This window comes from Pristis pectinata, chromosome 37, assembly GCF_009764475.1.
Source record: "Pristis pectinata isolate sPriPec2 chromosome 37, sPriPec2.1.pri, whole genome shotgun sequence".
Lineage (NCBI taxonomy): Eukaryota > Metazoa > Chordata > Chondrichthyes > Rhinopristiformes > Pristidae > Pristis > Pristis pectinata.
In genome coordinates, this window is record NC_067440.1 from 6,844,277 (window position 1) to 6,868,520 (window position 24,244).

At 43.3% G+C, this 24,244-nt stretch overlaps 1 protein-coding gene across 2 annotated transcripts in view; it reads left to right on the top strand.

The window, feature by feature from the left end:
• Positions 1 to 23,017, top strand: part of LOC127586696 (misshapen-like kinase 1) — a 110,828-nt gene extending 87,811 nt beyond the window's left edge. For both annotated transcript variants that reach the window (XM_052044843.1, XM_052044844.1), the window contains 7 exons: positions 296 to 439; positions 922 to 1,056; positions 2,919 to 3,019; positions 5,192 to 5,341; positions 6,497 to 6,656; positions 9,597 to 9,736; positions 11,871 to 23,017. In XM_052044843.1, coding sequence (XP_051900803.1) covers positions 296 to 439; positions 922 to 1,056; positions 2,919 to 3,019; positions 5,192 to 5,341; positions 6,497 to 6,656; positions 9,597 to 9,736; positions 11,871 to 11,954 — 914 coding nt within the window. In that variant the 3' untranslated portion in view covers positions 11,955 to 23,017. The remainder of the gene's footprint in view (positions 1 to 295; positions 440 to 921; positions 1,057 to 2,918; positions 3,020 to 5,191; positions 5,342 to 6,496; positions 6,657 to 9,596; positions 9,737 to 11,870) is intronic.
• The last annotated feature ends 1,227 nt before the right edge of the window (positions 23,018 to 24,244 follow it).

Sequence of the window (24,244 nt, forward strand, 5' to 3'; positions counted from 1 at the left end):
TTCTGTTATGTTCTGGTCAATATTCCATCTTAATATACCCATCTTGAATCTAATTGCTTGTTCATTATTTGATGTGGAACCTTGCGACACAAAGCGTGCTTGGAAAAACTCTTGGAGAATTCTTGGAACAGTTGAAAATAAGACTTTCTATGCATCATTTCTCATATTTCTCACACTGTTTTGCTCTCACTTTCTCTATTTCCCTTGCAATTTGGTGTGTCAGTGTGGTGGGGACAGTTTATTTTCTGTTGCTATTGTGAGCCTTGTTCACCTTGCATTCTGTGCTTTGTCAAAGGTGTGAATCTGCTGGTGGGAACAGAGAATGGACTCATGCTGCTCGACCGAAGCGGGCAAGGCAAAGTGTACAGCCTCATCAGTCGCCGACGCTTCCAGCAGATGGACGTATTGGAAGGGTTAAACCTCCTCATCACGATATCAGGTGCATATTTTAAAGCTCAAGAACAGAGTTTGAAGTGTCTACTAACGACATAGCCATCCAACCAGTGATGTTCTGGTGTCGGCTCACTGGAATGTGATGTTAACAAAGAGATAAGAATGACACCTGAGCTCAGTTCTCATCAAATTCTCTGTCCATGCATGCACTTTCTCTCAAGGGTCACTGAATTCAGAACCATGGCATTGACTGTAGGCATGGGTCATTGTTGGCTGAGCTGTTGAATGGGATCAGCTCGAGGAAGTTGGGGCTCATCCCTTGTAGACAAGGAGATGGGAGCCTCTAACAACCTGTATCCAGCTATGCCTCCCATAACGGAACCGGTCCTTGCTTCATACACAATGTGAGGAAAAGCTAGTGAGCTCTTAAGAGGAGAGATGAAGGGAGCAACAAATTTTATGTATTTTTTAAAATAAAAAACTGCTTTTGATCAGCTTGTTGTTCTATACTTCAATCACCTTCCCTAGGTAAACGGAACAAGCTCCGTGTTTACTATTTGTCCTGGTTACGGAATAAGATTTTGCACAATGACCCAGAAGTGGAGAAGAAGCAGGGCTGGACCACAGTGGGCGATATGGAGGGCTGTGTGCACTACAAAGTGGGTAAGTCAATGACCAAGTGCCATGAGGTTTCAGGTTTTGAATATCTTTTTGTCCTGAAGAGCCTACCGAAGCTTTTGCTGTATGACAATGAATAAAGTGGCTTCTGGTATCAGCCATGCCAGACAGGAGATACTGTCTTCAGATTGCATGTTCCATTTGGATCTTGTGCAAGTCACCAATCAGTGGTTCACCAGATGAGCCCTCTACACATTGAAAAATTTTCAATTGCTTAGGATTAGCACTCAGAGATCCTTGAGTCGTTAATTCACAGTCTGGCAAGAATTTGAATCATTTTGAAGAATTTGGGACATTCAAGAGACTCTTAGGCATATGAATGATAGAGAAATGGGGGCGATGTGGGAGGGAAGGGTTCGATAGATCTTAGAGCAGGATGAAATGCTGGCACAACATTGTGGGCCGAAGGACCTGTACTGTGCTGTAGAGTTCTATGTTCTATTCAGAAGTGGATAGAAATGAATGAAGAATGGATATCTGATAACTCCTATTATGTTTGGAATAAATAAAAATATTGAAGCAAAGCTTTTGGAGCTGCTCTATTATAATTATATGCCATTGAGACTTATTTAGTGTACAAGGAATGGTACTGAATGGGTAAGATGAAGAGATTCCAATGATACACCATTAAGGTCATAGGGATAATTTCAGCTAATCATACAAAGAGTGCACAGAATAAGATAGCACTAAATGTATGTGAAAATTGCTTTCTTGTTGCATGAGTCCCAACTATCACATCAGAAGGAAAGTTTTCCAACAGTTTTATTTTCTCCCCATTCTTCCTCTCTAGGGCATGAGAATTGTCCTGTGAAAAAAGCTTGAATATTTATCAGAAGCAGATAAAACTCTGAAAGGGAGTGACAGGATGGATGCTGAGGTGCTGTTCCCTCTGATGTTAGAGTCTAGAACCAAGAGGGATTGTGTCAGAATGAGTGTTGTGGAATTGGGACTGAGATGAAATTCCTTCAGTGAAAGCTGTGAACCTCTGGCACCTTCTGCCTCGAATTGCTGAGGATACTCAGTCATCGAGTATGCTCAAGGCTGCAGTGGATATTTTTGGACATCAAGGGAAATGGGGATAGTATTGAAAAATTGAGCTGATGTAGAGCATCAGGGTTGATATTGAATGGTGCAGTGGACTTGTGGACTCTTGTGTCCTCCATTTAAAAGAGCCGTGCTCTCAAGGTCAGGCACCTTGTACCTCACCCCAGTGGCCATTACTCCTGTCAGTGCAGTGTGCCCTGTGCCAGATATCATTGCATTCAAACATGTTCTCTTCTGATATACACATTGCATCTAGTTTCTAGGAGGATAATAAATTAGAATGGTTGGCTGTTCACTTTAATCTCATCAAAACAGAGGGAGGAAGCTTGGCTTATTTTTCCCCCCAAACCGTGGCCATTTTCAGTGGTCAGGTGAGGAATCTTAACTAATGTTTTCCACTAACTTCAGCCGGTTGGATGGTCAAACTGCGCTGCATGTGAGAGTTTATAATCCTGCCAAAATTAGGAATCAACCCTATTTCTGATTTGTATTTCAGTGTGTTAGTGGAACCAGAGGGAAATGGGGGGAAAAAAACATTTTTGGCAAATAAATGTGCAAATTCCAAAAAAAGTTTTAGTCCAGAAAAGGGTTAATCTGCTTGGTTGCATTTCTGTGATGTATGATTATTCCTTCCAATATGTCGGTCTTTCTAATCTATTAAGAACCGTGATCTATTAAGAGCAGAACTTTCTCAAAGATGAGTTTAATTTCAAGTGCAGACTGTTTCTTGCTGGGTGAAATTTTGTTTTGAGAGTCAAAAAAGGTAGAGGAATAATCTTTTCAATGTGATATTTCCTTCATAGTGAAATACGAGAGGATCAAGTTCCTGGTCATTGCCCTGAAGAACTCTGTTGAGGTTTACGCCTGGGCCCCGAAGCCTTACCACAAGTTCATGGCATTCAAGGTTGAGTTCTGTTTTGTTATGCCACTTACTTTTCCACTACCTCATTCCCAGTGAAAGTTTGAGTGCAAACTGCTGATGATATTGCATGAGTAACTTGGATGACTTCCCTGTGTAAAGGATCAGAACCAGAACCCTGAGTTTACAGAAGTTTCATTGCGTGACTGGGTGCAAAACAGGGAGGAAACAACCACTTTTTTATAGTACTTCTCAACCCAAGTGTTGTGTACTTCTTCAGGCGTTGCTACTGCTTTGAAGTAAAATATCCAGAAACCTTTATGCAATTGCAAAGGCAGCTCCCACTGACGGCAATGTTGTAAAGGCCAGATAATCTGATTTCAAAATTGGTTGTGGGGCTTAAATATTGGTCAGAGCATCGCAGAGAACTCTCCTGCCTTCCTTTCTGAAACAAGATACAAGTGTCCATCTGAGAGAGCAAGTAATTCCTCCATGTATCCAGCATCATTGACAATGTCGCCTTGCTCTATGTAGTTGTAAGCGATTTGCCCAGTGAATTATGTTATTCCTCTCCTTGAAGGTACTGCCTTCATGTAGTGGCGGATGTGTTACACATTTAGGAACTAGCTCATCATTACTAATGGTTCAAAGACTTTCAGCCTACCATCATCAGCAGAGCCGATTTAAGTTGTTGTCAACGAGGAGCTTGGGAAGGAAGGAGAAGGTGTGAAATACAGCCTCCGAAATGCTGTGTATATTGCCACAGTATTGGGTATTTACTACTAATTAGGAGACAACAATCAAGGTTTCCTGTTGTTACAGTCACCAGCCTGGTATTTTAAAAAGAGTCAAGCACATTACAGCTTGAAGTGAACATTCTCAACCGTTGTGTTGCAAGGAAACAAAGTATTTTCCCCCCAGACTTTTTAATGATAATTTTAGATGTACAATAGAGAAGCAAACCTTCAGTCCACCATGTTCATTCCGACCATACAGTATCTGTGCCTTGGTGATTCAAGTGCTTATCTAGATACTTAAATGATGTGAGAGTACCTATCTCCAGCACCACTTAGGCAGCAGGTTCCAGATTCCAATCACTTTCTGTGTTGGGGGAGGGGGGGTGCATATAAACTCCTCAGATCCCATTTAAACATCTCTCTTTCTTACCCTAAACCTATGCCTAAACCATACTCTAGCCTGTGGGCCAATGTTTCTTCCCATCTTCCCTACCTATGCCCTTCATAATTTTGAATACCTCCATCAGCACCCTTCCACCTTGGCCGGCCGATCTCCCCACCTCTCCAGTCTCTCCTCAGAACTGAAACGCTTCATCCCAGGCGATCACCTTGCAACCCTCTCCGATCACATCCTTCCTGCCGTGTGTCGACCAGAACTGTACATGGTACTCCAGCTGTGGCCCACCCAAGGTTTCATAAAGTTGTACCGTAACCTCCCTACCCTTGTATTTTATGCCATGGCAAATGAAGGCAAGTATACCGTATGCCACCTTCATCAACTTGCTTACCCGTGGTGCCACTTTCGGGGGTCATTGGACCTGTACACCGAGGTCCCTCAGTGCTACCTGGGAACATTCAATGTTATGTTCAGTGTCCTGTATTAGGTTTCCCAAAGTGCATGGCCTCGCACTTTTAAAAAGGATAATAAAACAAAATTTAAAAGGATTAAATTCCCTTTGCTGTTGCTGTGCCAATCTTACCAATTGCTTAATATCATCCTGTGGCCTAAGACCATCCACTTCATTATCAACTACAATGTTCGTGTTATCTGCAAGCATGCTGCTTATTCCTCCTACATTCATATCCAAATCTCCGACTCGTATCACAAACAGTAAAAAGGTCCCAGCACCGATTTGGTATACCACTGGTCACAGGCTTCGAATCACAAGCAACCCTCCACCATCGCGCTCAGCCTTCTATACCAAACAAATTTTATATCCATTTTGCCAACTTGCCTTGGATCTAGTTGGCTTTAACCTTTTGCACCATCCTTCCATGTGGAATCTTGCCGAAGGTCTTACTGAAGTCTACCTTGATGCATCAACCACACAGCCCTCCAATATATTTTGCTGCCACTGCATTTTAATGCATCATTTATGGAAATACCCGAAATTAATTAGATCTACATTCATCAGCAGGCAAGTTGGTTTATTTGTCAAAAATTGTTAAAGAAAGTCGCTTGTTTGTATTTCCTTTCCAGTCATTCACAGATCTGCCTCATAGGCCATCATTGGTTGACCTAACGGTAGAAGAAGGTCAGAGGTTAAAGGTTGTTTATGGATCTAGCACGGGCTTCCATGCAGTTGATGTGGATTCTGGAAATACCTACGATGTTTACATCCCAGTGCATGTGAGTGTTAAGGCATTTACTTCACCCTGTAGATTAATTTCAAGCCACAGACTACAGAGTCCTTTCATTACATTAAGGGTAATGTTGGGCTTTTGATCACCTCTGCCACCAGCTTGTCACTCTGATTACCCTGCTAGTTTGGAGGACAGGGCATGAACTTTTCTATCATTGGTGTCAATGTCACTCGGGTAACTGATACATTGCAGACACTCCTGCACCGCATTAACTCGTGCTGCCAGTTTTACAGAGGTCATTTCAGCCAAAGCTGATGATAAAGTCACCACCAGGAGAGTAACTAGTTCCACCACATCTGAATCATGCTCTGTGATGAAATCGCTAGTGTACATGAGGGATGTCCCCTTGGAGAGGTTCTGCAGAATATCTGGTCTTTCTTGGACAGTACCTCAGCAAGAGAAGGGGAACTTTGGGTAGGACAGGGAGGAGAAATTGGTCTTTTGAATCAAGCTTTCACATCACTGACGATTGGTGAACTTTAATTCTTCCTGCTACCCGTCTGTGCATGGCAAATCTGAGCTGAAACAGCCCTCAGTCCTATTACAGGAAGAGAAAAATAGAGATCTTTTTGTTCCTAACTATGGGGCAGAAATGGTTAAAGTGGGACAATCCGATATGCTAGTAACATTTAGAGTGCGAGATTATGCCCAGATCAGTTTTGACAATCAAATCCCAGGTAGATGTATAGGAGAGGACGGTGGGGATTCACAAGAATACTGCACCACAGTCACAGGGATATCAGCAAATGACATATAGAGAACATGTGTGGACTTGGCTTGCATTCCTTCGCGTCTAGAAGGTTGAGGGGTCATCTAAAATTTAAATTGATAATCATTTTCTGTTGAATGCAGAATAAAGAACTATGATTTTAAAATTAGAACAACGTTTTATAATCAAATTGGGAAGCAGTTTTGTGCACAAGGTGGTGGAAGTTTGGAACTCCTTCCCCAATGAGTGCATGAAAAATTTTTAAATTGGGGTTTGATAGATTTTTAGGTCAGAATATCATTCAAGATGAAGGGAAGATAGGTAAATGGAAGTGTAAATCAGCTAATAGAATGGTGAATGGGTTTGAATGACCTACTCCTGTTCCTGTGTGCAGTGCTTCCACCATTGAACCTTTGGTCTCTTACTGTCTAGATTCAGTCCCATATGGTGCCTCATGCCATTGTAATTCTACCCAACACTGCCGGAATGGAAATGCTTCTGTGCTATGAAGATGAAGGAGTTTATGTGAATACCTACGGCCGTATCATGAAGGATGTGGTGTTGCAGTGGGGTGAGATGCCAACCTCTGTGGGTAAGTTGCCCACAAATTGAGGCATTACTTTGTGAACTTTTTCCACTGCCTTTTCTTTCCCTGACTGTCCAAAGGTCCCTTGAGATGCGCAGACTGTAGTTAATGCTGAGGAGCATTGTGTCAGGTGAAGAGCATTGTGTGGGGGTAATCCCCACCTCCCTTCCCCACATTCCCCCACCATACTTCATCTCTTCTTCCCTTTCCCAGCCTCTTTTTTACTGCCTTTTTTTTCCCCTTCTCTCCTTACCTTTGACCCATCCCCTGGTGGATCTGCTCTCCCCTCCTCCCCCGCACCTGCCTATCACCATCTCTTACCTGCATCTACCTATCACCACCTTGTGCCCACCCTGCCTCCCCTGCTTTTCCCTCCTATATATTGGGCTTCCCCTTTTCCTGTCTTCAGTCCTGGTCAGGTCAGATGGTCCTGACCCGAAACGTTGACGGCCTGCTTTTCTCCACGGATGCTAACTGGCCTGCTGAGTTCCTCCAGCATCATTGTGTTTTTCATTGTGTCAGGTCAGATGGTCAATGCTAGTTGATTTGACTGCTGATCCCAGCCCTAGTCGCAACATGAACCCACGCACAAGCAAGTTCAAGCAGAGGTTGCCAAGGTGCAGCGCGGAGCAGGAACATCTCAATATTAATCCCGGCTGCTATTGTGGCACTTGAACTGGGAGAATTTCTGGATCTGCTGTCCTGTTAATTGCCCCATAGTGAGGATACTCTCTCAACTCAGTACCAACCAGACCAGGTCAAGCAGCATCAGTTAATGTTGCATGTTGGACCAATTCTCTCGATGTGCAGTGCACTGTTACACTGAGGCCCAACTCAGGCTTGAGGAACAGCATCTCATCTTCCCTCTGGGCTTGTTGCAGCCTTCCTGACATGCTATTTAATTCTCCAACTTTCGATAACTCGTGCTCTTTTTCTGTCTGAATCAGAACTGGCCATTTTCTGACTTCCATCATTTTGGCTCAGTTTATCTTATTCGTATGGTCAGGCCTGCAGGACATGTCCCCCACCTCACTATTACACAGATGAAGAAGCTTAATGTGCTAGTAACTTCCCCCATTAACCCATCCAGACACCAGAACAATGATATTCCTTTCTAACCATTCCTTCCCCCCACCTCCACTTTGAAAGTTTTTTTCTCTTTCCTAGTTCTGACAAAGGGTCCCCGACCTGAAACGTTAGTGTTTCTCTCTCCACAGATGCTGCCTGACCTGATTATTTCCAGTGTTTTCTATTTTTATTTCAGATTTCCAGTGCCTACAATTTTTTTTGATTTTCCACTTCCTGTGTGACCTTGGCATGCCTTCAATACACTGATCAATCACTAATAAAATAACCCCCAATGTGTGCTGGAATTCATGAACAGCTACTACTTAGCTCTCGGATTTGGATTAATCATTTTCAATGGCCAGGAATGTCCCTGGACAGCTTCTATATGGTGGCACCTTAACATTAGAAGGTTCAGAAATGCCAACAAGCTGACCAAAGTGACATTTTTCTGAAGTTGAATGAACAGCAGAGATTGTTCCTGCTGGAAAGTACACAGATATTTGGTGCAAACAGGAACCTGGAAATTTAGGAACCGGAATTGGTTATATATATATATCCCCTTGAGCTTGCTCCACTACCCACTGAGGTTGTGACTGAGGTACATGACTTCCTATTTACCTTCAATATCTTTGGTTTAAAATCTATAAGTTTCAAACTCAAAACTAACAGCTGACCCACCATCATTTTTTTGAAAGAAAATTCACAACTTGTGACCCATTTGTGGAAATGTTTCCTAATTTCAAACCCAAAAGGCCTGGCTCTAATTTTTAAACCCTTCCCCACCCCCATTCCTGGACCTGAGCAGCAAAACCTACTCTCTCTATGTAAGCTTCATGTCTGCAAGCATTAACCAAATTGCCTTTTAATCTTTTCGAGCAATGTAACTGCAGTTTATACAATCATCCCTTCTAATTTAACCTTTAGCTGCCAGGGATCAGATAAATCCACCCTTCAACATGTCCTTATGTGGAACAGTACAGTACAGGAACAAACTTTAAGCGCACCATGTCTCTGCTGACCATGATGCCAAATTAAACTAAACCTATCTGCCTGCAAATGATCCATATCCTTCCATTCTCTACATCTGCCTGTGTAAATGGCTCTTAAATGCCACTACCCCAGCAGCACATTCCACCATTGTTTTTAAAAATAAAACTTACCCCGCAACTCTCTCTCAAAATTTCCCCCTCTCACCTTAAAGCTAAGTCCTCAAGTATTTGACATTTCTACCCTGTGTAAAAAGATTCTGACTGCCTACCCAATCTATGCCTCTCATGATTTTATAAACCTCTATCAGGTTCCCACTCGGCCTCCAGCACTCCAGAGAAGATATCCCTAGCTTGTCCAACCTCTCCTTATAGCTAATGCTCTCTAATCCAGGCAACATCCTGGTGAACCTCTTCTGCACCCTCTCCCAAGTCCTCCATCAGCTACCTTACCCAGAATTGTTGACAGTTCCCCAGTTGATGAACAGTTTGGCTCTGATTCACAGCCAATAGGGGGTCAGAAAGTATAGGATGATAGCCCCTTTACATTATCCACACTATCTGGTTTTCCAACCCACGGCCCACAAAATGAGAAGCGGGAAGGGTGATCCTGGAACCTCACTTATCACACCAGCAGGGTCAAGTTTGGATGAGGAACATTATGTACGGTTGCATCTTACTACTAGGTATATCTTGTAGCTGTTGTCGGTGTATTGTGCCTGTGAGGGGTGAGTTACTCCAAGCACCCCCATCCAATACTGATTCAATCTTGACTAAATGAATACTGACTTAACTGACAGCAGAAGAAGCACCAAATATATGCTGTTTAAGGTGCATTTTCCATCGCTAACTGAGCATCGTATGTGACTGTGTGCATTGTGTCTTTGTACAGCGTACATCTGTTCAAATCAGATCATGGGTTGGGGTGAGAAGGCAATTGAAATCCGCTCTGTAGAGACGGGTCACCTGGATGGAGTTTTTATGCACAAAAGAGCACAGCGGCTAAAATTCCTCTGTGAACGCAATGATAAGGTAACGTGCAATACTGTGGTAGTTTTGGCAGATCTCTAATCTTTCAGTGAAGGGGGCCGTATGTAATTCAACCCTGGAAACTGGGAGGAGCCTCTGATCTAACCCTATATATTGACTTGCCATCCTTCATAGCAACGCCTTCACAAAGTGAGGCAACAAATAGGCATTGTGTCATTTGAGGGTAAACATTCAGTTTTGCAGAGTGAGAAAGGACGAATGGGAAAAACTTCTGGCCAACAAACCCATTTTGTAGTTTGTCCCACTGTGAAAGTCGACCCACACTGTAATAAAGCAGACAACAGCAGAACCAAGGAGCGTACAAAAAGTTCTTTATTGTTTAACACTAAGCAGGAGTAGGGGGTACATGGAGGAGCAAACAGTCAGTGCTGCTCTTCCCTGCATGTGGCCCAACTCAAGGAATACAGGGTGCTAGCAAACTTAAATACATTGTTCTCCGGTGGGTGTCCACCTACTGCACAGGCATACCCATATTTGGGTATGCTTGACCAGTTCACGCTACTATTGGTCAAACCGAGGCTGCTGCGTGCAGCCAGACAGGTTAACACATCTTTCACAGTCAGTCACAGCTCTGTTTCCTTGTGTCCTTGAGGCCCCACAGCTCAGCAATTCCTTATCAGCCAAGCAGACTACACAAGCAGGTGGCTCAAGCTGTTTACCAGTAGAGAGAGAGAGTAACCCTTTGTTCACCTGAGCTCCCTTCCCATTGTCTTCTACACCACAAATGCTGAAGTCTGGAATTTGTTTATGCCAGTTTACCGGGTGCCTACTTATGTCGGAGAACAGCTTCCCTCTCCGCAAGAGCAAATGAGTGGAGGCTGACCATTGATTTGTTCACGTTATGGTTGGTGGGTTAATTGGCCACTGTTAATTGTCCCTAGAGTATGGGTGGGAGGTGGGATCTGAAAGGAGAGGGAAGGTGGAGAGAATAAAATGGGATCAGTGGGTGCACGATGATTGACACGGACACAGTGGGCCAAAGGGCCTGTAACGTGCCCTGTAGCTCCGTGACTCCATAAGCTACTGCATTTCAGCCATCTGATACCTTCTCAGCCATAAGTTAGTCACCGCACTTTGTCTACCTCTTCGGCCCCCCACCCACCATCCTCTCCCCCACCATTGATTCCAAATGTGAAGCAGGTAGTTGAGAGTGAGATAGTCAGGTCAGTCCTAAATCATATAAGGACAATGACGTAGGACTGAGACTGCACTGGTGAGCAGACTAGGACTGCTTTTGTTCCTGGAAAATGGAAGACTAGGTGCTGACCCAGTGGAGGTCTTAAAGATTATGGAAGAGTTTGATATTTGTAGAGAAATTATTGGTGAAGAACAGAACTTGGGACATAAATAGAAGATGATCACTGATAAATCCAGTGGGATGTCCAGGGAGCAACAAACAATCTGCTGGAAGAACTCAGCGGGTCGGGCAGCATCTGTGGGAGGAAAGGAATTGTCGCCATTTTGGGTTGAGACCCTGCATCAGGACTGCTCGACCCGCGGAGTTCTTCTAGCGGATTGTTGCTCCAGATTCCTCCTGCAGCCTCTTGTGTTTGCAGGAACTCCAGGGAAACCCCTTCACCCAGAGAGTGGCACAAACATGGAGCTTTTTGCTCCCGATGTTTGTTGTGACAAAGAGGAAAGCTGGATAAGCATTGGGAATAGTATGTTAATGGGTTTAGATAAAGTACAGGAGACGCCAGAGACTGCAGATGCTGGGATCTGAAGCGACACAAAGATGCTGGAGGAACTCAGCGGGTCGGGCAGCATCTGTGGAGGGAAACGGATAGTCAACGTTTCGGGTTGAGACCCTTCATCTAGATTGAAAGAGTAGAGGGGAGATGGTCAGTGTAAAGAGGTGAGGGGGAAGGGTGAAGCAAGAGTTGGCAGGTGATGGGTGGATCCAGGTGAGGAGGGATGATAGGCAGATGGAGGAGGGGAGGGCGAGAATAGCGACAGAGGCTGGGAGGGTGTTTGGTTTGTGAGGTATGAACAGCAATGTAGAGCTGTTGGAGCAGTTATTATCTTTGTATTGTAAATGCTTTTCATATTGTACCTAAAACGCTAATCAATGTGAAACTTTAAACCCACCTAATTCTTTCCCTTTACCTCCCCACAGGTCTTTTTTGCCTCTGTCCGTTCAGGTGGAAGCAGTCAAGTTTATTTCATGACATTAAATAGGAACACAATCATGAACTGGTAAAAGGGACAACTTGTTGGACTACTGAAGCGTTGGATACTGTACATAAATATGACGGTGCATTTTGTAGATCAGAGATTTAAGTGAGATATGAAGACCTTAGAGAGGTTTCTATGGAACTCAGAATGGATCTCGTGCCTCAAAAGACATTGTCATGAAACTGTTGCTTTTCAGTTTTTATTTGTCCTTCCCTCTTCTGGATAACGAATTTGACAGCTTGGCTGCAGTTGTGCCACCTATCCAGCATGCTTTACTCATTTGAAGCCAAGGCTGCTTCTCTGATTGACAGCTGAGCGCACAGATCCAGTGTGCACTTGGTTGTGGTTGGGGTGATGAATAATGGTTGGATGATTTGAAATGAGCCACTGTTCTGATTGGCTAGGGAGCACCGAATACTATCAGTTAACCCTGTTATAATGAACTCATCTGTGTCAGTCCAGGCCAACTTCCTCGATCAGAAAGTTGGGAAAAACATGGGTTAAGTCCAGATTGGTAGCTCGCTGTCATTCGTGTGTGTTTTTTTTTGCCTATTTTAGAATAGAATTAAGGTTTAAAAAGTAGTTTTTCCAACTTTTTCATAAATCCAAATGTAGCCAAAGGCACAAAACTACATGGTTTCTGTTCAGTCACAACTAATTAGGGCCTTGAGAGGTGTGGGCGATCTCCATTGTTGATTTGAGGGACCATTGATCTTAATTGAGGACAGATTCTGCCCCGGAGTAAAGTGATTGTTGGAAACTTGTATAATCAGCACAGTGCACCATTTTGTATTGAGGGGCCATCTCAAAATGGCTCCATGGTGTGCTTTGATTGGCATTATTGGATTGCACGTAGATTAATCATAGTTGAATTGAGAGTATTTGATGGCTTTTCCAATGACTAATGTATCTCCATCCTTTCAAGCTCTAAAGTTTGGCAGAAATCGTTCACTGTCGTACATCCATCATTAAGTCAAGTCTGTTGACTGCGTTCCCTTGATTTTGATACCTAATAGCACAGATGAGAGCAGCGAAATGTACAAAATTGGTCTTGCAGAATTGTGGCCTCAGCGCATTTCTCGATTTTGAAACAACACCTTTCTTTCCAATGGTTTCCAAAGCCTTTTTTAAAAAAAAATTGAATCCATGTATATTTGTGCTCACAGGGTCATTGCACTTGGTAACAATAAAGATTGCCACTCAAGACAATGACATCTGGGCTTGGGTGGAAGCAAGGAAATGGTGAGAGGGGTAATGAGAGTTGACCCAACGTCAGATTATAGAGTCCAGCTGTGTCAGGATTGGGAACTCTTGTTACTGTGATTCAGTTGCTGCTATGTTGCGGACAGTCAGTTGGCTTTGAGATGGCTGTCCCTAGTTTTCTGTGCTCTCTCACTGGAAGGTGAGTGTGTCCAGGCATGGTTTTAATGTTCCTTCACCCATTTAATTCCTAAATCAGGCAAAGCTTTTGTGAGGACCTTGCAGGAAAATGTAGAGGTCTCCCATGTAATTCATCTTTTATTTGTGATCAGTTATCTCCACACTGATTTCAGATACACCAGTCCCCTCAAGTTACATAATTCAAAACTGAATACTACCTCATTTGCCCGAATCCTGTCTTTGGAGTTTATAGAGAACCATTCTAAATCAATTTAAGCAATGCCCCAATATATTGGTAGAACAATTCCTGGACCATGATTCTAGTGAGCAGTGGACAGACAGATATTGTGTGGGGAAAGGAAGTGTCTGCTGTAAAGAAACCTGCCCCTAGGTTTTTTAAGATGAAATCAAATCATTGAATTACATTCTTTTTCTCCTCTTGTGAAAATTAATTTTAAAATGTCATTCCCTGGTGAAAAAGTGTTCAAGTACTTTCTTCCCCAGCTCTTTAGAGCACTGGTTTTAGTCAATAAATTATCTTTTTTTTTGAAGTACAACTGTTATTAACTTGAGGTGAGGGAGAAGGAAAGAAATGCACGGTATGTAGATGATTGCCATTAATAGAAGAGCATGTCAGGGAATAGCCGTTAAAAGGGTGGGATGTTATAAGTTCTAAACTCTCCTCAGCTGAGACCTGGTTGCTGTTTATATGGCAAGATCTGGTCATGGGTTTAAACCAAGTCATCAATATTTCTTTCATAAGCTAGTGTGTGATCCCTCCTTGGAGTCTGATCTTTCATACATTGATTGCAAATGTGACGTTGGCCGGACTTTATCACTTGTGGCACTCAAGCCCTCAGATCGGTCTCCTAATTCTTCAGGTAATGACCAATCTGTACCTTAACACTTCCCCATCTTTGCTTGGATTTCCTGTGTGCAAAGCAAGCGTATCCCAGAGTTTCCTTCTCCCTCTACCTGTTAGCATATCCGGCTGAGGCTCCTGAACCCTTCAATTCAGCCCATCTCCAGCTGCACTGAGTGGCCTCTGTTGCTTCACAAAGACCATTCCTGATGTGGATCCCTTCACCCCTTTGAAAGATTGGAGTTGCAAGCTGAAAAATGGTTGCATGGGTTCGGATTATCCTAAAGTCGGACTTCTCACTTCTGCTTTCATTCCCTGCGTACAATTCTGCTCAGTTTGCTGCCGTCGTACAGCTAGAGGTTAGGAGTCATCTGCTTTCACACTCTGTAGAATTGGCTATTTGCTGTAAGTGTTTTGATTAGTGTGACATGTCTATAGTGCCTTGTATGATTTGTTTCACCGGGGGCCACTTCTACAGAGGCATTGGTAATGGGACATCTAATTTAGCCGGAAATGCAGTGGATTAGGTTTAAGATTGATTCTGCTATCAGTCGATGACCATGAAGGAGCTGGAATCCACAGCTCCACTTAAAGGCTGTGCTGCCACACTCTTGTTTCATGTTTGCTGTAAATCATATTTCGCTGCTGCTTTTTGGCTAGAGAATTGACTTGGGTTTTTTTCTTGTTGATTTGGCTATTATTAAACTAGTTTGAAAGTAATGTTACAGTTTAAAAGTAATGTTTTCATGCTCTGAGCTGTCCTTCTGCAGGGAATGTGTACACAGTGGTGTGTTAAAATATGAGGTTCGGATTTAATTAATTTTACCAGAGTCCATGTACATATACTGTATGTCTGGAATTTATCCTTTAATAAAATGTTACAATGGAATAAAGTAACTGAATGGCAGTGAGCTTCAGCAATACACTCTCAGCAGCCTTTGTCCTGGGAAGATCCTTTGATGCAAAGCTGCAAGTGGTGTCTGCTCGAACTCACCCAAACCCCATGGTTATTAGATTAGTTTGTCACATGAACCAGGATACAAATAAATTCCTTGTTGGCAGAACAGTATACATCGTAATAATAAATACCACAACAAGAGCAAAACAGCAGAATAGTGCAAAGATTGTCATGCAGACTGAAGTAGTACAAAAGGAAATGTTCCCAATTAGATTATTTTGCCATGACTTCCATTGATGGGATGCTTTGACGTTACTTCAGGAAGACTTAGTTTCTTATTCCAAGCAACGTTTACATTGCAGCAGTCTTCAGTGTTCTGTACTTGAGTGAAATGGCAGTGTATCCAAATGCTCATTCTATACTCAAGAGCCACACAAAGTGTGCAGGATCTTGACCTATTGCTCCAGTAACCTTTATAATGTATATAATCCTTGTATCTAAACATGGAGCACCAATGACATTTGGTTTACCACAGGCAGATCGTGCTGGGAATATTCAGCAGGTCAGGCAGCATCTGTGCGGAGAGAAACAGAGTTAGCAGTTCAACCTGACGAAAAGTCATCAACCTGAAATGTAAAAGATTTCTCTGTCCACAGATGCTACCTGACCACCTGAGTATGACCAGCATCTTCTATTTTGTTTCAGATTTACGAACGTGTGCAGGATTTTGCTTTTGGATCACTATTTGTTTAGTGCCCAGTTTTTCTTGCAAGTTTGTGTGGGTGAGCCTAGGAGGACCCTGCTCAGCTTGTACCTAGCTCTGTGATAACAAAGGGATTGGTGGAGGAAGGTGTGGGATAGTGTGACTGGGTAAAATCTACAAGTATTGGGACTACCTCCACTACTGAGGGTAGCAGGTATAATTGTTCATTTGGCAGATGGGATTAAGCAATTGTTTTGGCACAACATTGGAAACTTCCTGCACTGCGAAGAGATTCTAATGATCTTTCTGTCTGCTGAAATTTCAATTGTATCTAGTCAATCTCCTGTGTGTTGCACAGGGACTTCAGGCTTGCAGTGAAGCCTCAGGAAGAAAGTGGTTAATTCAAGCAAGGTGTGCTGCCGTAATTCAGATACTACTAAAATTCATTGAAATGATCTTATTTTCATTCTAAAAATTCTAGCGGAAATTGGCTGTGTAAACTTGCTGCAGTGTAACAGCAGCCTCCTGGATGCAGAGTTGACAGAGGTTCAAGTCTCATTTCTGTGACATTGCTAATGTGCCCTGCAATAAATTACAAAGTGAACTGGCGGTAAAGGTGCAGTGCTTCAGGGGGTGCTCATTACAAAATGTATCCAGCGAGCTTGCCGTGAGTCACACATCTTTCCCCAGTTCTGATGCTCATGGTACAATAAGTTCACTGGGAGGAACCTTCTCGTAGATAATTATTTCCTTAGATAATTATGGTCCTGAATTGATTTCTGCACGTGATTCGGGTTTTCAAACATATATTGACCAGTGTTTAACATCTCCATATGCATGTATTTCCCAAAAGCCCAGCAATGTGACAGTGTGCAGAGGTAAAATATTTACTGTAAAACAGTTGTATTGGGCTCATGAGCTTCCTGTCCCAACTTCGGGAAGAGAGTTGGCATTATTTCTTTTAAACTTATGACATTTGCCTCAGCGTGGGATCCATCACCTGCTTCAGAATGAAATGTAGGGGGGAGAACAACAAAAAAGAGATCACAAGTTAAATGTTGTACTAACTACTCACACTGACTGCTAATTTATTTGACCAAAATCACTATTTCAGAACACAATGTCATGGCAGTCACTGAACTGTATTCTAATGGGTGAGGTTTTCCATCTAACAATTGGAATTTTTAAAAACAAAAACTGCAGTAAACCTGCAGGGTGATTCTTTCACTTGGCTCCAGTGTGAGGATGCTAAGATAACTGAGTAATAATCTTTGTCCATTTATCTGGAAAAGTAAGGAGGTGGGGCCAAGAGAAGATTGATCTCAGCTGATGCAGAGGATGTTGGACCAGTCAGCAGCTCTCGGTCCTCAGCTGTGTAATCTTATCCCTAAATGGAGAGACGAGAGATGCAGGAATCTGGAGCAACCCACAAAAAACAGGAGGAACTCAGCGGGTTGGGCAGCATCGGTGGAGGGAAATGGACGGTCGCTGTTTCAGGTCGAGACCCTACATCTGGACTGGATTCATTTCCCTCCATAGATGCTGCCTGACCTGCCAATTCCTCCAGCATTTTGTGTGTTAATCTTTTCCCTAAACCACCTCTTAGATCTTATGTTTCCACCTTGTAGTCTATTTGCAAGCCCTTGTAATCCAAGTGATGACTGGTGTTTATTTTTAGGCTGAACTTGCCCTCCTTAAGATGGTTGTGTTGTGTGGCAGCACCCGATTGTAATGACTGCAGTCCATTGTAGTAACAACATGTGCACTATGCTGACTCCAATGTACAAGTTGTGCTGTTTGACATCTGAGTGGTTTCTCTATCTAATTTGGTATCAAAATCAGGGCTCTTTGGTTGTTGGGCCTTGGGAAACTGTGTACAGCTTTGACTCAAAGAGGATGTGTTCTATTTAAATGAAAATCTCTTTATTTTTACTCTTGTAAATAGTTTTGAATGTTAACCATATATTTTGGGGTAAAAATGTTGTGTGAACTAAGTTCTGTTTTAGCAACAAACAAAAAGGCATTAAGACAATCGAGAGAAGATGAGTGTTTAGCTACTGTATGTACTCGTATGTAGGTTTCATGCACATTTAAGACCAGGTTTGATGTGGATGAGGGGGGGCTCACTGATATCTCTGCTTACCTGACTGTCGGTGATCCATAGAGGTCCAAAGATTTTGACTGAAGACCGAATTACTTGCTGTGTCCACTGCCTCGTGTGACTTGGGTCATTAGTTTACAATGAATATTAAGCTATGCGCTGTTCCATTGTGTGGATCGCTATTATTGTAATTTGGGCTATTTTTGAGTGACTAAGTGGCCTGAATGCACAAAAGCTGTTTGGAGCTAGTACCTATGGGCTGACACAGTGCTTTGGAGTAAGGCAGTTTAGTGATTTGGCATTCCGTGGTTCCACCCATTTCCTCCCACGACCAAAGTGAAGCTACTTCTCTCTCCTCTGAAAGCTGTCCTTTCCTGCCCCTTAGCCCCTAGGCTCAGAAACTCGGGGCAGGTGTGCAGCAGGAAGTTTGAAGTTCGCTTCATTTCTTTCCTGCATATGTTGAGGATTCCTCTTGATCTTGTCCTTCCACACATTGACACCGCTGAGGCCTATCAGCAGGTATTCAGTCTGCATGCAGCAATGTGATTGAACAGAAGAGACTGCAGATGCTGATATCTGGGACATAAACACTGGAAGAACCTAGTGGGTCGAGCAGCATCTGTGGAGGCAAAAGGTGTAAGTCGGCATTTCGGGTCCAGAACCTGCATCGGGAAAGAGAGGGGAAGAGGAAAGATTGTCAGTGTTAGCAAGCAGAAAGAGGCTGATAGGTGAGACCAGATGGGAGGATGTGATGGACAGATGGAACCAGGTGGGGAAGAGGTGGGACGACTCTGTGCCACTGGGGAGATGTGACAGTCGCCATCCAGGCATGGGCAGAGCTCCAAGAGGTTAAAATGAAGCCCAGGATTCAACATTGCTTTAATTAAAGAACAGCTCTGCCTCACGCCCTCAGTGGTTTTGACCTGTGGGTGCAGTGTTGCTGTCAGGCTACCTATTGTCAGTTGCTGTTCTTGAAATGAAAGATCAGACATTAACTTGCTGATCTGGATCAAAATGTTTTTAGAACAAATAAAATATGCCCTGATTAACTTCTCTGGTCAACACATCAAAGGATATCTATTCAGTGTTGCATTTGTTCGTTCAATTAGAAGAGTTTAGAGGCAAAGCGATTATTCCTTCCTTCCCCCAGCTCCTGAAACTAAATCCTTGCTGAACCCCAATAACCACATCGACTGGATCATTTCCATGGGATGTCATCTGTAAACACCGTCTTCAACCTGAGCTGTTAACTCTGTGTCTCACTTCACAGATGATGAGTATCATCTACTTCTGTTTCCGATTTCCAGCATCTGCAGTTTTTGTTTTGCTTTTCAGTCATTCCCGGGAAAAGCTTCTTCCCTGGGCAAAGGTCTCAGGATCTGAATGATGTTGGATATGAAAAACTTAAGCGCTACTGATGGCTGTTAGTAGGAACCAGCTGTGAAATGCAAGTGGCAAGTTACTAACCTTGGTCAGGGCACCAAATGGATGTTGTAATTCTCCTGAATGACCCCAGACGAGAGGGAGAATGTGTAGGATTCCAATAACTTTGTTCTTGGAAAAATAAAAGTTAATGAAGCAAGCATAGAGTTATTTTCTAATCTTCAAAGTTTTAATTTGATGGTAGTTTTTATTGGAAGTAATAGCTGTTCATACAAAGGTTAATCTAAGAACTTTCCTTGATCAAGTTTGTACCAGGAAAAAAAGGTGATTCTCTCACACTGTCTTGTCCTCGTTCTGTTGAGAACCTTTGTCAAATGAGCTATTGTATATGGTATTCTTTTTAATCTGCTGCTTTAACCATCATGCCATACAAGTTCTGAATAGAGAACAACCACTTATCAGTTTCTAGGGCTTGCAGTCTTATTAACTGTTTTTTTGGGGGGTTTTATACCGTATCAAGGCTACATCCAGTCCTGCTGACAACTTAAGTTCCTTTCTCCTGACATCTTGGACATTAAGCAAAGCCGATTGTACATTCTGAGTAGGGCCAAGTTAACAGCTCGTATCCGTAGCTAAGTAATCAGAGGTTCTTGTCTATTATTTCAGCTGTGCTTAAAATCAAAAGATCACGTCAAAAGTCTAAAATCCTTCACTGGTTCCTATCCTTGGTTGATATCCATTGATCTATGCAGGCATTGAGCAAGAGCAGGATCAGACAGGATTCTTTAGTGCTAAGTGTTGCTCTCCTGTATATCTGGACTTGGGCAGGAATAATCAAATCATTCAAGGTGTTGGAGGCGAACATAAACTGAGAACATTGAACTCCAAGTAGTAGTATCTTGAGAGGATGGGAGAAAAGTGAACCAGCAGGACGTGAAAGGTTCATGCATCATTCGGTTACTTGCCCACCTTTAGTAATGAGGAAGACAGTAAATGGGAGAAGTGCTGTTGGGGACTCCATCTGATGAATCACCTTAGTTCATGAATGCAAAAGCAACACTGAGTGTCCATCCTTATTAACGACAGCAAAAGCTAATAGAAGCAAATAAATAATCTCTAAAGAGCTGATAAATGTGAACAGTTTGAAAACTACACTGGGTGCTCCACCGGATAAGCATCATCATATTTAAACAGTTGACCCAAACTCTTGGCGCCCATGTTAAATTGTATGTGCGTGCATAGAGTGCAACGATACAGCTGTCTCATTCGGAGCCATTAATGTGCAATCTAATGTTGTGGAGTCTTGGTTTTTTTATCTAGTTCTAATTAATGTTTGCAAAAAAAAACTGACAATCTTTTTTTTCTTTCCCAAAGGAATGTGTTTATTTTAAATGCCAGTGTAATGCAGGGGGAGGGGAGCTAAATGGATTGTGGAAGGTTGATTGCATGCTGCAGAACCTATGAGCTCCAATATCATTGACAATATGGCTTCTTGTTTCTCAGACTCTTGGTGTCTTTGCAGTAAGATGAGTTACTCTCAAACCGAACCAAGCATTGCTGGTGTCTGTACAGCACGTTGTACTTGGGATAGACTGGTACACGGGTTTTCAGCATGGCCTTGCTTTTTAATTCCCAGGCAAGCAGGGCACTGGAGATCTGCCTGTAAAAGCCATCGGAGTTTGCCAGCTTGCCTGAAGTGTTTTCCAATGGGCCAGTTTTCTGAGTAGGAAGGCCATTGTACCTGTGCGAACAGTAATCGTTCTTGCCTCTGCACCTTGACCTGTTGGCGGAATGATTTACAAAATCATTTGTTTTTTAACCCCTACTACCCTGCCCCAAAGTTTCAACCTGCTGAGTTCCTGAGTTTTTTTTTTGCTTAATGACATACCAGTAGTTCTTTGAATCCCATCAAAATCCTCAATTAATGCTTTGCAGATTCGAACAGTACTATTTGGTATTTCACTGTAGCAGACCGAATGGATTCCCTAATTGCCTTCAAGTTGTTCCTCAGTCAATTCCCCTCAAGGCAGACAGCAAGTCCCCAGTCAAAGTTGTTTGCGTCTGCTGTGGCCAGTGGGTAATGCTGCTGGTCTTGGCTGTCCAGTCATTAGCAGGAGCCTCCGAGTTGCAGCTGCAAAACCTGGAGAGATGACGGTGGCCACGCAAGGCGTTGGAGGCCATTGGCCATCCAACAGCTCGTCACGTGACTTGATTTAAATTAGGAAGAGGAATCGCTGATAAGACTTAAGATCAAAGTAAGCAGATGCTGGAAATCTGCAGTGCGTCGGAATACACGTGGGTTTCCCCCGGTTCCCTCCCACATCCCAAACATGTGCAGGGTCGGTGGGTTAATTGGCTGCTGCAAATTGCCCCCCTAGTGTGTGTGGGTGAGTGCAAAACCTGGGGGGAGTTGATGGGAATGAGGGGAGAATAAAACGGGATTAATGTCATTGGCTGGTTGATGGTCAGCACGGACTCGGTGGGCTGAAGGCCTGTTTCTGTGCTGTATCTCTCTGTGACTCTGCTGGATGCGAGGTCATTGGTCTTAAATGTTTCTCTCATCCTGGATCCCGCCTGACGTGCTGAGAATTCCCGGTATTTTCAGTTTTTTACCCAGATAGGCTGGTGAGTTGGAGAACTTTATCACTGCACATTCACACTCTGAGCTGTGAGACTGTGGAGTGGCCACTTGAGATTTTGACTCCCCACCCCATCCCAAACCCCCAAATTATTACCCATTTGAGAAGCAAATGGTAGAAAATGGTGCAGTTGCCAAGACAAAAGATATTGAAGCTTTGTGGAGTCGTACATCACAAGAACAGGCCCTTTGGCCAACTGTCTGTGCCGTCCATCATACCTAATATACTGATCCTATTTCCAAGCATTGCCATGTTGTTTCCAGTCTTTCTCGAGGTAATTAAATGCTGGGAGTGTCCCTGTCTCCACCACAACCTCAGACCATGTTCCAGACTTCAACCGTCCTCTGGGTGAAAAATTCAAATCTCCTACCCTCTGTTTATAGACACTGCTGCTAATCTGCCCTTGCTCGTATTTTTGTACACCTCCATCAGGTTCCCATCCCCCTTGGCCTTCTCTGCTCCAAGGAAAACAAGCCCAGCCCATCCAATCTCTCCGCGTGGCTGAAACGCTCCATCCCAGGGACCATCCTGGTGAATCTCCTCTGCACCCTCTCCAGTGCAGTCGCAGAGAGTGTTTGTGAGAAAAGGGAGCCCTTTTACCTCCAGTCACAGCAACGCCGAGCTCAGTTTACCCCCAGTACCAGTCTGTTCCGGGTTTTTTTTAAACCCTTTCCAAATGTTGGTCAAACTTTTTTCTTTAAACTGTGTGTTACTTGCCTTATGAGGGGTTTTTAACTCTCTTTGCACCAGAGAATGGAGCATTCATAGTTTTTGTTTGGTTTGTTCCACTACAGGGTGACTGCCAGCTGCTTGGGTTTGCACAGTGAGGTGGTTCTCTTCTGTTGGTATCTGTGCTATAAAACATTGGCTGGCATCCATTCTGTTGGCGGATTGAACGTCTGGTTTTAATCTGTGCCCCTGGAGCACAGATTTGATTTGATTTTTGCCCTTCACAGCCCATTCATACTGACTGCCATTAAATTGAAGCTTACTGTTCAAACCCAAGAGAGTTAAAAATCCCATGTAAGATATTCTTGTCTTCAATGAATGAATGTATCTTGTTTGACATAATTTATGGTTGGAAAGTTTTCTTTTTGTTGAAAAATAAATTCTGCCCTCTGATATTCGCTTGGGTGTTTTTAATGGATGTGTTTACTGATGCAGTCCAGTGATTGAAGATGTTCCTTGGGAGTTAATGGCCAAACCTTGCAATGTCGTGTATTTGAATAATTATATTAAACATGTATCTGTGCACACACCACCCCATCATTATACAATCTCCCTGTCCCTCAAACTCGAGCCTCTTGCTCCAAATCTAGCTGATCCACCTCACCATCCACTCTCCCATCAGTGGGAGAGAAGGAGATGAAGTCAAGCAACTTGAACTCCTTCAGTTTAATCTACCTGTCACCACCTTCTTCCCACCCCACCTCTCCTCTTTTGTCCACCTATCACTGCTCTGCTTTTCCCTCCTATATATTGGGCTTCCCCATTTTCCTATCTTCAGTCCTGAAGAAGAGTCCTGACCCCAAACGTTGACCGCCTGCTTTTCTCCACGGATGCTGCCTGGCCTGCTGAGTTCCTCCAGCATCATCGTGTTTTTCATCTGGATTCCGGCCTCTGCAGTCCTTTGTTTCTCGAGTTCAAGTTGTAGTGGGTTGCTAGGCAGGGGAGCTGGTTCTCTGAAGCTGGGGTAAGAGGATATTCTTTTGCTTCTGATCTTGCTACAGCGATATTACAACTTGGACTTACTTTGGAGAGACCAAAAATGTTCGAGGCATCAGGTAGAAGAATAGGGCTCATTTATGATGGCTTTGTTAAAATCACCGATAGCAACAATCGCAGACTGTGTACACTGGGCCATTATTTGGCTAGGATAAGTCCTGCTCCATTGCTCCTCTGTTATTTCTGGCACTGTGCCTTACTCCAAGAAGCCCACAACTTGTCCTTCTAGACTGCATGTCAATGAATGTTAAAGACCATCCTGGCTGCAGCTTGAGACTCCTCATAACCTTAGAGCAGCCATGTTGGTGGAAGAACATCAGGGGAGCAAGAAAACTGCATGTAGGCTCATGATTGCCATTAGCTTAAGACCACCTTTACCAGCAGAGCTTGCAGTTGCACTGAAAGCCACAAACATGAAATGCTTCACTATTAAAAGTACTGTGAACAGGATGTTCCCAAGGAATGGCAGCTTCTGATGCAAATGCTAGAAATTACGATTCTTAGTGGAAGTAAAGCAGACAATAAGTCTGCAGTAATGGAGCTCTTGTGGCCAACATTCCACTCTGGGTAAGCAATCTACTGAACCACTGTGGTTTACAGGGTCAAAGTCGAGTTGATTGTCAT